The sequence below is a fragment of the Haliaeetus leucocephalus genome, unplaced genomic scaffold, assembly GCF_000737465.1.
Source record: "Haliaeetus leucocephalus isolate CR32 unplaced genomic scaffold, Haliaeetus_leucocephalus-4.0 Scaffold262, whole genome shotgun sequence".
In the NCBI taxonomy this organism is placed as follows: domain Eukaryota; kingdom Metazoa; phylum Chordata; class Aves; order Accipitriformes; family Accipitridae; genus Haliaeetus; species Haliaeetus leucocephalus.
The window spans coordinates 3,491,710-3,507,876 of record NW_010972698.1 but is presented as its reverse complement, the minus strand read 5'-3'; the positions used below and the strand labels follow the sequence as shown (position 1 = coordinate 3,507,876).

Below are 16,167 nucleotides of genomic sequence, written 5' to 3'. Positions count from 1 at the left end.
AAACCCTTACAGATAACTATGTCCATCTTTGTCACTTCGCACCATTATATTTCAGAGTGCGATTCCTCTCTCAAACGAAGCCTTCTTCAGAAGGAAATGGGTCCAACAACCTTCACAATAATGCCTGTAATGGCTTGCTGTGAACAAAGTTCTCCTTTACTTTGCCACTATTTAGAATAAAAGGAAGTGGAAGAGTGACAGATTCTGTAAGAACAAGAAGTTTGGAGAAGATTGTTTATTAAAAGATCTTGTTACCACCTTAACCCTAGAAGTGTATACTTGCACAGCACAAGTAGTGTCTCCATGGCAAGCTTTTATTACAGTCTTGTTAAGAAATCATATAATTGATTTACTGAGACAAATTTGTTGGGAGTCTGACAGCTGGTGTACTGTTTTCCACTCTCTCATCCTGCCTCTCCAATTAGGAGTGGAAGCTCAAAAGATGACTCCGGACCCACTACCCAGTCGCATTCAAGTTATTTTTTGCAGCTCTACTCCACTGTACTGACACCAGATTTTCAGAAGAGTGTGCATCCTTGCCTTTGTAACACCAGCTTCCCAGTGTGTTGCCGCAGTAATGCTGCTAGGCAACACCCAGCCACTCCAGCCAGGTCCCCATCATTTCTGTCCATACTCCAGGGGAAAGCAAAGACCTACTTCTGCTGCACAGGAGGAGCCTACACAGATGAAACTTAACCCGGCAGCACATCTGCGGTTTTGCTGGGCTGGAAAATTGGCTGGGCCGTAGCTCAGTAGGTCTTCAGGATGTTTTTCACATGTTATTTAAACTATCACCTCAATGTGCTGAAAAACAGTAAATTTCATTTCTGTTATTTAACAAAATATTCCAGTAAAAAATAAAGTAGAAACATAAAGGTGAATGTACAACATTTTAACAGATTTTGGTGGGTTAACCTCATAAAAAAATTCTGTCATTTGACTATTTATAAGAACTAAAATTAGATTTGTCTAATCACATAAAATTTACTAAAAACAGATTAGAAGTTGATCAGGCCAAAACAAAACTGGCATTTAAATCTAATATAGCTAGCAATACAAGCCAAGCAGGGACAGGAGTAAGGAGTTTGCCAGCAGCACTAAGTAGCAGGGAAAAGGGCCTGGATCCTTGGGAAGTCTGACCTTGCTTCAGGCATTGACTGAAAAACTGGCCCTGTAGAAGCTGGAAAAGAATTTACCTGCAATACTTGAAGAAGACTTTTCAGTGTTGGGTTTGTTTGTGTTTTTTTTTTCTTTAATTGCTACTGTAATATTGACTGAGGAACTGAGAAGAATATGACTGAGATTGCATGTTGTTCCCCTCCCTAAATCATATCCAACTTTTTCCAGCCACTTACCCAAACCCTGTGTCCCTAGTCCTTCTACCTGTCCTGAGCAATATCCTTAGCTGTAAATATAAGCTTTATAGACTTATCCCAGTTAGCCATGATTCTAGCATCTTTTTGTTTGGTTTTAAGCTCTCATCAAGTTTTGTAGTCCCTTCCCATTCAAATCCCTATTTTTATTCCATTACCTCTCTCTCGCTGAGTTTAGGAACTGATTTTTTGTAAATAAATTAAAAAAAAATTCAACTAATCGGGAAGATTTTATTTAGTGAAGTCCTTAGGTTTCTCTAGCTTTTTAACAATACACATTTTTGCCCATTTTAATATTCTTTTAAGTTTCCAGTCCAACTTTTCTGCATCAAGCCATGATTAAACTTAGGACCTGATCCCCCTCCTCATGCAACCTGTTCACCTGTATCTACCTCCTACCCTTGCACTTCTTCCCTGCTACTTGCTGCTTCTCCCTTCCCTTCCTTACCTATGATATTGCCAGTTGCCTCGTCTCTCCAGAGAGTTTCTTCTCTCTGGCACGAGCAGTCTCTTTCCCCTGTAAGACTGTATGATTCTCCCACTGCTGGTGATACTTGCAATACTTGAAACCTTGCTCCCGACCAGTAAAAAACAGCAAAATGCTGCAAAATTGAGTGAGAGAAGTAATGTTCTTCATTCAGAAAGAACCAATTGCAGGTTCCTGCAAATTAACCAGTTAAAATGGGGGGGAGGGGGGGGTATTTTCCTGATTAAGCTAGCTTTGCTGCCAATTTCATTCAAAAGCAGATACTTCTACACTTTAAAGATAAGGTACCTACTGCCTATAATGAGCTGAAAAATACTTAGAACACTGCTAAAGAAACATCCTTTATGGCTCAAAATAACACTGATATGAAACCATTTTTAAAACTGAATTATCCACATGTACATAGAAAACAGAACCTGGTATACTGTAACTCCAGAACATGCCACTTCACAGTTACAATAAATTATTCCTGCTGGGTGAGGACTTGAGGAAAGATAAAATTGTGTTTTTTTAAATTATACCCACACAGAAACTACAATTATGCTATACAATATACATATTACAACATATATAAAAAACATCTAGACATAAGACAACTTCATTTCCTAAAAAATTCAAACCTTCCTCTTCACAGAATTATTACAGTTCACTTTCAGTATTGATTTTCAGGTTTTCATTCCCAAGTAATCCTTCAGGATCCTGAAGTGCTTTTGGATAGCAAAATTTGTCAACACAAGGATAGGTATAAAAGAAATTATAATAGCTACTCACTTATAGTACCGCCAAGTCTTAATTGGATGGATATCTACTGTGTATTACTGTACTAGCTCAAGGACAGTCATTCACATGAAAATTGTTCAACAGTGAATGCATTTTGTCTTGTTCAGCGAGTATACTTTATCTATTTTAGCAACAGGGAAGAAAGGCTGCAGAGGAAAATGGTTATTTTAAATTCATTGCTTGACTTAAGACTGTCGGTTTTTCAAAAACCTACTCTGTGCATTGGAAAGACAATATCTTCCACTTGAGCTTTTTGTTCCTCTTCACGAAGAGCTGGAACTCTGACAGACTTGCTTTTAAAACCTAGTTAACAGTATACTCATAGAAAAAGGCAATCTCAAATAATGAAAACAGCAGCGTTCAATAATAATCAATACTTCCACACTTATTGTAGAGGTATGCTCCTGGGAAACGAAGCAAAACCCCCTGGCCTTCTGGAAAAGCAATGACTAGCAAACAGAAATTATGAACCCTACCATGTGGGAACTGGAACAGAGATTTTTTGCAAACAACTGCATAGATTTCCAGACTCAGGAAACTCTCCACGCTACAAGCTGATGCCATTGCTTGTTAAAACCTACAGCCCATTCAGATTTAGACATCTGATAGATTAGAGCAATGCTTTGAGTGCTTGCTCTTCAAAATATGCTAGAAACTCCCCAAAATGATTTGTACAGTACTAGTTTCTCCCTTTCGGTGCATGTTATGATGCTGTGCTCATTTCAGGATGCCAATTTTTTTTTCTTAAATAACTACAGATTCTTTCAGCACACAGCATAAGCAGTTAGTCTATATCTTATTCCATATCAATTGAATGCTGAGAGTTTTATCTGCAGACATAAGTTACCTGCAGTAAATCAGACTCTGGAAATCTTGACTTAAGACACCCAGAGAGAGAGAAACTATCAGGTACTGTAAGAAACTTGCCTTGTCTCACAAGAAACTCTGTGATAAATGCAGGGATGAAATCTCCTTAGGACAACACTCAGCTATCTAACCCACAAGGTGATTCCTTCTCCTGACATCTCCTGCCTCATTCTTTCAAGCAAAAAGATGGACTCAAGACCATGAATTGCGGACCAGCAATGCCAAGCATTTCCAGAGCCATATGACGGCTTTGTCCTACCACAAAATGGCGTTAAATCAAATGTATGAACTCTGAAAATATTAAAACCAAAGTCAACATGCTTAGAGAGGACAATGCTGGGCCACATGACTGAAGGCAGGTATAAATAATATGAACACCCCATGTACCAGACAGCAAGTCATATCCTGCTATGTGCAGGATAAAGCATCTCAGTAACTATGTTTTCCATTTTATTCTCAACAATTGTTCCAGTGACACTTAGGATCTTACTTGTTGTTTTAAATATGCAATATTTTGTGTTTATTGACACTGAAGTTCAGCTGACATCTAATCACTCAACTGCTCAACCCATCAAATCCTTCTGCAATTCTATACATAGCATAAAAAAAAGCAGCAGTCACCGTAACCTATGTATATGCTTTCCAGTCATTTCTGTATATACTGAACAAACAGCTATTTATTCCTACATTTTCTGTTCCTTTTTTTAAGCCAGCTGGTAACCTATGAACAGATTTTCCCTGGCTTTTCATTGAAGCTCCGAAGACTGGCTTTAGCAGATGATCCCATTCTAGTAGCTGAATTGAATTTCTAGGTTATAGATGGTGCTCAAGCCTTATATTCTGGGTGAAAGTCCACATACACACAAAGAAAAGAATGAATTTGAAAAACTTACAGGGATTCCTATTATATTATCTTTAGCACAGTAGCCAAATTTCCAGAACAGAGCTTGAAGAAAAATTAGCAGGCATAGAAAAATTAAAACCCCCTCCCCCAATTAAAACAAAACAAGTTTAAGCCCCATACTCCAAGGGTTAAAATGTCATTTCCCAGAAGGCATAAAAAAACCCAAACATATCCTAACGGACTATGCAAATTTTGTGACTAAAATACATTCTTTTCCTTGCTTCTCACATAGCAAGACACAGCTTGAATTGAAAGGACCAGAACTTTTACTCATGCTCTGCGTATATGAATTATAAGAGTATATTAGTTCAAAAATACTGCCCCTGCAGAAGTCATGTTCAGGAACATCATTTGCTGTGTTCTCCCCATCTTCCAGGGTTGCCCAAGCAGATAACTGACTGACATCTGGCAGCCAGAACTCTTTAAACCAGTGTAAAGAAGAGGTCTGAATGACTACATAGAGAAGGAAAGAGAAATATATGATATCAACAGAAAAAAATTCAAAAGCATTATACTATCTTATCTATTTCAGACTAGTAGGGTCATCTGTAAGTCCAGTAGCAGGTACCCACAGAGTGCACACCTCTGCATGAAAGAACGAAAGAGCTTGTCTTCCACATGTCATGTACAAATAGACATTTCTAAAACCCAAGGAAAGGGCAAGTCTGAAAAAAAATTTTCTCAGTCAATGAACTTAAATAAGATAGGACTAGAATCTATCTAATTTTCTTGGGACAAGAAGTCAATAATGATGTAACACCTCCAAACTGAAACCAAGGAACATTTTATTTCACTTAAGAATTAGAATGACCTTGTTGAAGCGCAGTTTAGCAAAAAGGGAATCTACAAGAGATGTCCACATTTAACCTAGAATTTTCTACAGCGTTCACTTCTCAGACACTTGAGCTTTGAACCCTAAGGAAGGAGGCTGTGTGTCACCTATTTGCACAGATCTATTGCAATACAGCTGTAATCCTAAAATGGGGCTCTTGATGCAAATAAACACCATCAAAACCACCAATTCAGCCTTCCACAAAACTTAGACAGAACTGAAAACATATCATTACAAGCAATCTTTACAGAACATAAGAATAACGCTAAACTCCGTATGACCTAGTGCAATGAGGAATATGGTCAGACCTCATTGTACTGTTAAAGGTCTGATGAGACACAGATATTCAAAGACAAGAGTAACAACAATGCAAAAATAAATGGTTATATCCAGTTAGCCTTCAGTAATTTTCAAATTAAAACAATTCATTTCCAATAGAAAAGTCAGTGAAGTGCAATGATTAACTTCTCTCAGTCCATTTAAAAATTCAAGCCTCACTCACTAATCAAGCTGAACTTAGAAAACCTAAAATACTGCCTCAAACCAAAACCTGCCCTTCTGCTCTTGCAAGTTTCCTCTCCCACAATATAAAGTTGATTGAAAATGGGTATCAAACATCCATTTTGATTATAGTAAAGGACTATTACTCATCTTCCCTTAAATTCACCTATTAGGCATTTTTCCTTTTTGGTGAGCTCCTAGAAAACAATAAACATTTTCTATTTTCCTGAAGATGTTTTTGCAGTTGATAGATAAAACAGCATGTGAGGTTGCCTTGAACTGCTCTTCATCAGAGAGCTTTTCATTCACGTTAAATATTTCATTTTCTCTTATTCCAGTTGAAAACCAAAAGAACCACATTAAAAGGTATTCAACAAAATCACCTTTTATCAGTAGGCAGAGATGCCCACTGGTTTAATAAATCCACTGATTAAGAAATTTCTTCACTGAAGATAAGTGAAGACCTGCTGGGCGTCACAATGGTCATTATCTTTTTTTCTGTCACTGAATGGGTCTGAATGTGAATCGGCTAACAGGGTGTGAAACTAGACAATGCAAATACAGAAGAAAGCAAACTTAGCATATTGTGATTAAAGACTGTTTATTTACTTGTTTGCATGAGTTTGCGCTTCCATTATCAGACTGGAGAACGCAATTCTGCAACAAAAACTGTAATTTCAGCAGCAAATTTATCCAAGTAGATGTGAAATACTTCCACATTTGTCACAAATATCACAGAAATTCAGGCCAGAGACAAGAGGAAAGGCATGACGTATCTTCACAAAACAAAGCTAATGTGGTAGAACTAAAAAGTCGAAACAGCTGTATTAGTTCTTCAAGAAAAGAAGGTGATAGTAAAGGTAAGGCAGTTACCAGGATCATCAAATTTTGTTACCTTCAGCCTGCTGATTTGAGGGACCTATTCTCAAAGACAAATGAAGATCAACAATTTACACATGCTAGAGTGCCTGCAGAGTGCTCTCCAAAAGAAGTGGGCAGAGCACTCTCCAGCAGAGAGGCAGTGAGCAGAGCTTGCCACTAAGTATACGATAGTTCTGATATCTTCTCACTATGTCATCTCTTCCCCACCCTCATCTCTTTTGGACCGGGACTAGCTTTCATGTGTGTTTACAAAGCCTGATTGCTTTCGGGGCCTGTAGATCTCAGTTAAATACAAGTAATAAACTGACACTGCTGCAGGTCATTATACTAAAACGTGCATAAACCACGCAAATGTTTTTCAGCAAATAGGCTAAGGGAAAGATGACACTTTGATAAAAAGCATTTGAAAATTTTACTTTAAAACCATAAAGATTAAAATAAACCATCTTTCAAGTTTTAACACATGCTAACAGGTACCTAACAGTCATAGGACTACATCAACTGCAAGAGAATACGTGAGGGAAACAAAGCAGCTCAGAGGAAACATCTCAGTGAGAAAGCAAGCAACCCAGACTTTTCCAGGACCTTAAAAGGTCTTTCTCAGATGCCTGGACTTCTACCAGTGTATTGTCCTTGAAACTTATCTTGAAACACCACCTTTTACAACAGCCTCTGACTTGTGGGTGTCTTAATGAATTTAAAACTCACATCTCATTCTAACTGCTAGAAGATGAAAGCAGCTTTCGAGCAGTCACTTAATACAGGTAATTTATCATAATATGCTTGGGAGTACCTTGGAATGTTACCTTAATAAAGAGATGGTGTAGCACCCTCAGATATATTACGGTTGTGACGCAAACTGAATGTTCCTTCTTCAGACTTCTAAGCATGAGAGCATATGGAGTATTTGTCTGACGAGATTTAGAGATTTATCTGAATAGCAGACATTACTTATAAGAACAAATACTGGATGAATCAAGGAGCATGTATAGGGAGTGTTTAATCTTTAGCATGCCAGTTTGAAACCATAAAGGTCAATTGAAAACAAACATCTATGTGATGCTAAGTTTAGAGAGCCTACAAAATGAGTCAGTAGATAGTCCAATTCTTTCAGAAACTACTGCTATATTTTATATCATTGTTGGTAAAGGGCAAAATATGATTAAAACCAAAGGTACACTAAACTCTACATGAAGGTTAAGGCAATAAAAGTATTAAAAAGTGTTACAAAGTATTATAGAAGTATTATAAAAGTAATCTTCTGACAACAAAGACTGTTAATCTGTTCCCTTCACAAGCCAATAAAGTGATACTGTAACTCCCTATGCTACTGGTGACTTCAATGAAAACATCCTTTTACCAAGTTTGAACACATCCTGCATCTTCTTCAATAACACCACCTTTTTCCCTATCAGCTGAAATATGTGCAACAGATGAGCACTTTTGAAATTAAATGCTGCATTCAACACTATGAAATATTACAAATTTTTTTTAATCTCCGTGTTCTTCACCAAAACATAAAAGTCATGTGAAAGCTCATACCTGAGGCCGCATCCTTGGGTTCCATCTGATGTAGTAGTTCACCCATAGTTCCAAATGGTTCAGACTGGCAACAGGATACAGGACATGGTTTTCATAGTTTACGTAGAAAGGATTTGTGAACTCATCTATCTGGCTGTTTATATACGACCACAGCGATATGGTCTTTGTGCTTACCTCCTGATTGAAAAAAAAAAAAAAAATTATATGGACTGCAATACCTTAAAATATGAGGTGAATATCTACATATCAGTAATTCTGTCTGTGAAATTTACCCTATCTACTAGAAAACTGCAAGCACTCTGAGAACACTTCCAGTAGCTCATCATTAAACAGCCTTAAAAATTTAGCAAAACATTTGAACACTTATTCTGGTCTAAGGCTAAACAAGAAAGGAGATTCAGGCATATTATTTTCAGAGATACTAAGGTCGAGCTGAGCAAAAGCGAGCTGTATTGCTCGTAATGTACAGCAATTTTTACAGCTACTTAAATATATGGTTGCACACTGACCAACTAAAGAAAAGATAAAATTAAATTAGCTTTGACAAGAAAATCAGTGTAGAGATATGTAGTTTGGAAGATCCAAAACAGCATCTGTGAAAAATAATTATACAGTTCTCCCACTCACGCTATTTACTCCTATCCATTGGATATTATGCTTTAACATGCCTATTTTATCTTTATTTGCACTTCTGAAAGTTGTATTATGCTAAATGTAATCAGCATAATCATGGTTAGATCAAAGATTGGAAATCTGAACTTACATCAGATTCATCTTGCAATTTTACACTCCTTCAGTGTTGTAAAGCATGTGTTTCTACTACCACTGTGTCTTAAATTGTATTTCTTTATTGAGAATTGCATCTGACTATTCATTTATGAAAGCAAGCTGTCTGGAAACCCTGCATTTGCTGAGAACATGTTATTCAGCTCCATCTTGTGGTATTTACATGCAACTTTTTCCCTACAGAAGCAGTAGAGACAAACCAAAAAAATAGCAAGGCTAAATATGGCAAGGAATTGTTACTTGCTTTAAAAAATATGAAGTATTAAAAACAACAAAGCCAAAAGTAAGCAAAAGTGTACTTGGAATATTAACAAACTTGGGGTTGGTTTTTTTTCCCAAACTCAAAGTATTTCATTGAGTCCTAACTTCATTCATTTAGGTATTTTAAATTTCCATAGTCTTCTACCATAAGTTCCATCTAATTATGTCCTGAAGTGACCTGCAAAGTCATCCATAGGAGTTCCTTTGGAAATAGTGAAAGAAATGCTAATATAATTTGATAATGATTATTTAAAATTGTGTATGTTGTCTAGAAATATCTGAAAGAGGACTTCCTAAAAGCCTCAAACCCCTGAACAGGTAATAACTAAAGAAAAGTTAAGTGCCACCTCATTTAATAGCAGGGCATTCAGTATACATTTCTCATACCATGAAATTTCATTTCCACATTGTCTTTTAAGATTATGTGACAAATGTATCCAAAACCACAGCTCTGATGTTCTTAGTTCTTATATTCTAAGCATGTATTACACTAATCACTTACCTCTTTTAATCTCTCTTTTTCACAGTTGCACAAGAAAGTCCCAAAGAGACAACTGTAAAGGTGATCCAGAATGGTGATCAAAAATAACTCGTTGAATTCAAAGGCTGCAGGAAACTGAAATAAAAAAATGGTAAAATTACTTTAAACTTTATTTTAAGCAGTGTAGAAAGGAAGAAACCCAGACATAAGAAATAACCAAAAGATTGGGATAAGATTTTCTTATTTAGTGATTATTTTCAGGAAAACTCAGCAATTTCAGTAACTCCCATTGCAATAATACATTTCACCTACATACTTCTTTATAAATACTCCTCCGAGACAAACGTCACATTCATTGTGCAAGTATACTAGAATACAAACATAGAAACATTAGCTAACGTGAAACTGGTGACACAAAGCAATTCATTTTCAGGAGCTGTAACAGTGTTCTGTTCTAACCCACCCCAAACCGTCTTCAACATATGCCTTACTTCTTTTCTTACAGGTCAATAAATCATTGGGGGGAAAAAAAAAGAAAAAAGATGATGATGATATTTAAGAGTTTTATTTCCTATTCTAACATGCAATGAATTGGATAATAAAGAATACTGCATGTACAATGTGCTTAACATATATTCAAAATGTTTCTTTCACTTTCTACCCAAGTTGAATTTACCATCAGCTATGTACAATAAGCCTCTAATCGCTCTTCTTTTATATTGGAAAGTAAATCCCGTACATCTGAAATGAAAGAACTGTCATTCCATTGAGCACCACTAGGTATTTTATTCACAATCAGAGGTTACCTGACACATTCTAGAAAAAAGAGTTAGAAATTTGAAACCACTCAAAATGTTTAAGATATATCTTAATCTGTAGTGCTCTAAAAATCATAAAGAAGGAAATTAATGCAAACTGCATGGGGTACTACCTATTCAGATGGAAAAGGTCCTTCTTCGATCAAATTTTATGATAGGACTACATATGGCAACTGCTTGATATGTCAAAATAACTTTGCATTCAGTATGACAAGGGTCTCAAACACAGATACGGAATGATAAACATGTAGGAAAAAAAAATTTAGAACACTAAAGGAAAATTTTAGAAGTAGCATTTCTCTCGTTACCATCAAAGAGAATGTTATAAGAGACTAATTTTCAGGACAAATGAAATAAGTTTTGTTCATTTCTACTAAAAGAGTAAATCTTTACAGAAGCCTAAAATGCAAAGTTATAGATTCATAAGGATGAATTTCCTGCTATATGGAGAAATCTCACGTCAATATTCAGATCCGAAGAAAGCAGCAGACTGGTTTCTGTTATGTGCCACTGAAGAATACTGAACACCTTGGCATGAGCGACTCAAGAGCTACTTTAAAGGAAAAAAAAAAGACGACAAGTATAGCTAGGAGGAAAAATGCAGCAATTGGGACTGCGGATGAACTAGCTCATCCAGAAAGCCCTCTTCAGTGTCATCTGTGATTTATGAAGGGCAAATGTTTATTCATGTTGAAAGTAAAGAGTTGAATAACACACAATGGGTGTGCTTGTATTAAACCCAGAAAGATCCAAGTTTAAGGCAAAGTTCTTTTAAAAGAAGATTGATTTAAGTCAAACATTGCAAAACCATTCTCTTTCCAAGACTTCTCAAGCTAAGATATATCAACTTTCAACTGAAAATTTTGAGTAAGGAAATTATCAATATCATGGCTCACAATATGAATGGGAGCCTTCCTTCTTCTGACTCTGCTACAGATGACGCACTGTTCAACAGTATGGCGTGCTCACACTGGGGCTTCTCTCTCAAATCACTGGTTTGTTTTCAGTTACCTAGCCACTTGTTTTTATGAAACATATAGGAACTTAAGATGATCAAGTTCTCTTTTTCAGTCATGTTCAAAAGTTATCACTTGCAGCACTTCCTTCTCTCTAGGAAATCATGCCAAAACTCAGTTACAATACAGTGATGTTAACAACACAGCTATGATTTTAAAACAGTATGAACAGAACTTGATAAACAGGTGTGCTGAACTGAGTCAGGAGAAAATTCAGTGGGTCTCAGACCTCGATCTCCTGTCTCCAGCCCAAAGCAGCAATCAGAAACAGGGAGCAAAAATAATTTGCGAAGGATCAAAATTGTATTTGGAAATAACTTTGAAGACAAAGCCTCTCTTAAAGGGACTCTCTTTAACTGAAAGCACTTAATGAGCCTTGTCACATTAGAGTTCTGTGTTGTGACGGGTCCATACTAATCAGATGAATGCCGACATGGCCGCTATTCCAATCCAGTGAAGCATATTCAAAATTCCATACATCAGTGGTTGCACTCCAACTAATTTATTAATAAGTGATAGCACTTTATTGAAACCCTGTCTTTGGATACAAGAGTTGTACTGTTGGAGCTGATGTATCAAGACTGTAAAGCTTCTATTACTGCTGCTGAAAAATCACTGACCTAAAAATGCTTTCCTCTGTAGTTCCAAGCCCATTAGCGTCTGTTTGAAGATTCAGGTGGAAAAATTCCCCAAATGAAAATTTACTTCTTGTCAAATCCACTAATTGTGAGAGAACACATGGGTCATTAAAATTTCGCACTTGATGCTACTGGAGTTGTTGAGGGGTTTTGTAAAGGAGGTATTTAAAAGAAGAATTCTCTTGTTTAAAAGCCTGATGATGCCAAGTGGCATCTGATTCAGAGACATGCTAAATAAACTTGCTTTTTAATCAGTGAACTCGTTCTGTACTACAGTAACATTTAAAGTTGAAACACTTTGCAGAATACTTCTTATGATTGTGGAATTGGACTGAATCAGGTTAACTGAACACTAGATATCATAACAGAGTGCACTACTCAAACTAGTGAAAAATGCATCTCTGGCAACAGATGACAACCAGTAACAAATAGAATGCAACTTTCTACCAGCTTTAAACATACCTTCCTCCTATCCAGGTACTGTGCATGAAGGGTAGAAAGCTACTATTTGAGCTGCAATGCTACATGCAAATCTTGGTTTTGTTTCATTTTTAACAGGGCATCAGTATTTCATTAGATCACATGTGGCCTTTCCAGTTTGACATCTGCTATTCAAAATCACCAGAATTTACTAACAGAGGACGGAAATTACTTCACCATATGTTTTTTATTAAAATCTGATACAATGTACTTCTCTCAAGTTCTCTATTACTGTATTTGTGTGTCATGAAGACCATAAAAAACAAGGGAAAATATAAGGCTGTCAAGGATTAAGTTTCATTGTCTGAAGCTATCTGGAAATCTGTATCTTAGTGGGAAGTTAGAGATTCTCTCACTGTATTAAGTCAACTGTTTTAAGAATGTAATTCTCAGAACCCAAAAGAGAAAATTTGCTGGCTTTCAGCCCATGCCCAAACCCAAGCCCTGACACCCTCCTGCAGTCATTAACACTTATTTGAGCTTTGGAACATTTCACATATGTTTACCATGGATTCTAAAGCACGAAATTAGCACTGTTTTATGAGCAAGTGATCTATACAATGATAAAATAGAACCCTGGTTTTCATAGGTCCAAATCAAGGTAATCACAATCTTCAAATCTATTCTCTAGGTATTGAAGTCAACTAAAAAATAAAAATAAGTACACAAGAACTCTCCAAGAATGACATTTTCAATTTTTTTTCCTGCGGTAACATTAATGATTTTTCAATGCCACTGCTGCTCATGAATTTCAGAAGAGTTCCTGGACCCAGGTTTTGAACAGATGTGGTACTGGCAAAATGCTTCACAGATTCCCCCTACCACAACCCATCCCTTTTTGGTTTTTTTTTTAAACTAGAGGGAACTAAACTGTTTATAGCAAGAAATAGGAGGCAGCGAGGGAGATCACAAAAATGGAAGAGGCTGCTCTCAATTAAGGATCTCCCCAGAGGACTTCTGTTCCTACCAGGTGTTTAGAACTGCTTCTCTTTGCTATTGTTACTAGCTTTCCTCTGAGAGAGGGACAGAATTTTTCGGTTTTTTTTTTTCTCCAGCCATACTAAACAGCACATTAATGCTGAAATACAGATACACAGAAAGTCTTCAAGGGACTCTGGACAAGGGCCCAGTATTACAGCAGGGAACTTTCATAAAGCACCAAAGACGACTGTTTTGAATACAAGTTTTGGAAACTATGATGTAAGTTTTTAAGAACCATGTTCAGAACAAGAAGACTAAGGTAAGAGATCTGGGAGTGCTAGCACCATATGGAACCACACTGTCAGCCTTCTCTTTTCAAAGCAAATCACATACTATACAGACTTCAGTACAATAGCCTTTACCATAACAGCACAGATCTATGTTAGGCTTCAAGGAGAAAAAAAAACAAAGAAAAAGGAGTCAAGCACTTCTAATTTACTTGGAAATCAAGCCTTCATGTGGACAACCTATTTCAGTAACCCCATTAAAGAACAGTAATATAAAAGCTCAGAAAAATCTTAAGTTTATGCTCATGGAGATACAAATAAGGAAAATGAAGGCTAAAGCCATTCTATAATTTAACATATTCAGAAAAAAAAAAGAGAATTTTAATATTTTTATATCTTAAATATCACTAATTTCAAAGATGTGCCCTGATCCAGAGGTAAAAGTGTGTTGGAAGTAAGAAAACTTACCTGAGAATAGGCTTGTATGTTAGAAATGCTGTCCTATATACATAATGATGCAACATTAACTGACATTTCACATTTGAGACATACATAGAAGAACTCTCTCCTCCCTTCAGTTCACAATCAGCCTGGATTTTTGCTGTTTCTTAAGGACAATATAAATCCATACGAACATTTATTTCACCAGTGAATATGCAATACAAATCATTTATCTCATCAATAACCCTCATATAGGTAATCAGAGAATCCTTTGAAGGCCTATTTTAAACTAAAAGGAATCCTGGTATTTTGGTTTCAGGTCAATACTTCTACTCTAGCTCCTAGCACCTCACCGAGCAAAAAGTTTCCCTATGCGTGCATGGTGCAGCCAAAGCACGACCAACTTCAGGAAAACATGCTACTGCTCTGCAAAGGAATGTGCTCTCCTACATGAATTACATTTCCAAGATAAAGACTAAGACCTCACAGAAATATACTCTTAAGCATCTTACCTGCTTTGTCATTTGCCAAACACAGTCAATGAACTGAAGGAAAATGGGAGATCTGTCTGCATCAGCATGATCATCATCTCCATGTCCTACTCGCTGAAAGTCAAAACAAACTTCATTTCAGTCTAGTGTATTTACAGTACTATCCCAACACTTTAAAACTGAGTGACTCTTAAATAGGTTCCAAAGGTGAACAATACAAGCAGACCTTCCCTAATGCTAACCTGTATTTTTCAACTACTAAAAATGCACCCCAATATTCACTTATGGACATGCCTTTGCTGTTGAGCAGAGCTGGAAAGACGCTTGGTCAACAAAGCTGTGCCCATCTTTTATTGCATGGCCATTTATTTCTACCAGTGGGTCAAACTGGTAGGTATTCACAAAGGCTGTACTGAAACAATTTTTCCATATCTACCTGCCATAACTACATGTAATTTCTCCTAAACCATCTTAGAGTCAGAGCCCACAAAATGTCTTAATAATTTATGTCCTAATTCCCCACTAGCCCATGTGTTAAATAAACACTTCAACCTTAAATCAGAGTAATGGTTCCAGCAATTTTACCTTCTAGACACCTTAATTGTTTTCTTTGTTTCTCCATTCATAAGATTGTTAAAGATGAAGCAATGTGTTACAATCCCTCTTCCTCATAAAAAATCCATGTGATTTTTTTTAACCATTATGTTCAAGCCACTTAATTCTTATTTACTTTATATTATACCTCACACACAGATTTCCTGTCAAAAATGAACAGGTCACAATTCTCTGACACTCACATCATTAAAAGAAGGACACCAGAGATAATAACTAAAATGCAGCAGAGTACTGTGAGAAAACATGCTATTCAAAATAAAAGCCTTGAAGGTGACCATTGCAAATGCTTACCATTGCAAACCGGTGTCCAAAACTTATCCATTCTTTCTCTATAAGAACTTCAAATCCCTTGATAGTTCTGTAATAGCTGTCCAGCATAAGCATAGCTAGTGCAGTAAGCTGTGCAGTTCGATCCCAACCATCACTGCAATGTACAACTACAGATGTTTTACCAGATTCAATTTTATCTGCAATTCTTACTGCTCCGGCAAGAAGCATCTTAAATAAACAAAAATAAACAAACAAGCATATTAAATACTAACCAAAACTCTATCAAAAGAGTTATAATTTTACACTCTTAAGGTTAATATATTTTCAATTTTCAGATTAATTACATAATCATCTGGACGACATTGCTTTGATTTAGAGATTCCCAAATGGTGGTATGCATACTCCTAGAGGTACAAAAACTGTGCACTCTGTTGACCAGAAGAGAGTTCTTACCAGCTCTCCATTATCAGTAGCGCATAGCAAAAGAACCTGGG

The 16,167-nt window shown here is 36.5% G+C and overlaps 1 protein-coding gene across 5 annotated transcripts in view; it reads right to left on the bottom strand.

Moving 5' to 3' along the window:
* The window catches only part of MTMR1 (myotubularin related protein 1), a 36,103-nt gene that overhangs the window by 5,641 nt on the left and 14,295 nt on the right, over positions 1 to 16,167 (bottom strand). For 4 of the 5 annotated variants that reach the window (XM_010568927.1, XM_010568926.1, XM_010568928.1 and 1 more), the window contains 4 exons: positions 15,695 to 15,901; positions 14,810 to 14,902; positions 9,718 to 9,831; positions 8,169 to 8,345 (listed from right to left, as the gene is read on the bottom strand). In XM_010568927.1, coding sequence (XP_010567229.1) covers positions 8,169 to 8,345; positions 9,718 to 9,831; positions 14,810 to 14,902; positions 15,695 to 15,901 — 591 coding nt within the window. Of the gene's footprint in view, positions 1 to 7,500; positions 7,560 to 8,168; positions 8,346 to 9,717; positions 9,832 to 14,809; positions 14,903 to 15,694; positions 15,902 to 16,167 lie in introns of those variants that run through there. The other variant, XM_010568925.1, reaches the window with a different exon arrangement.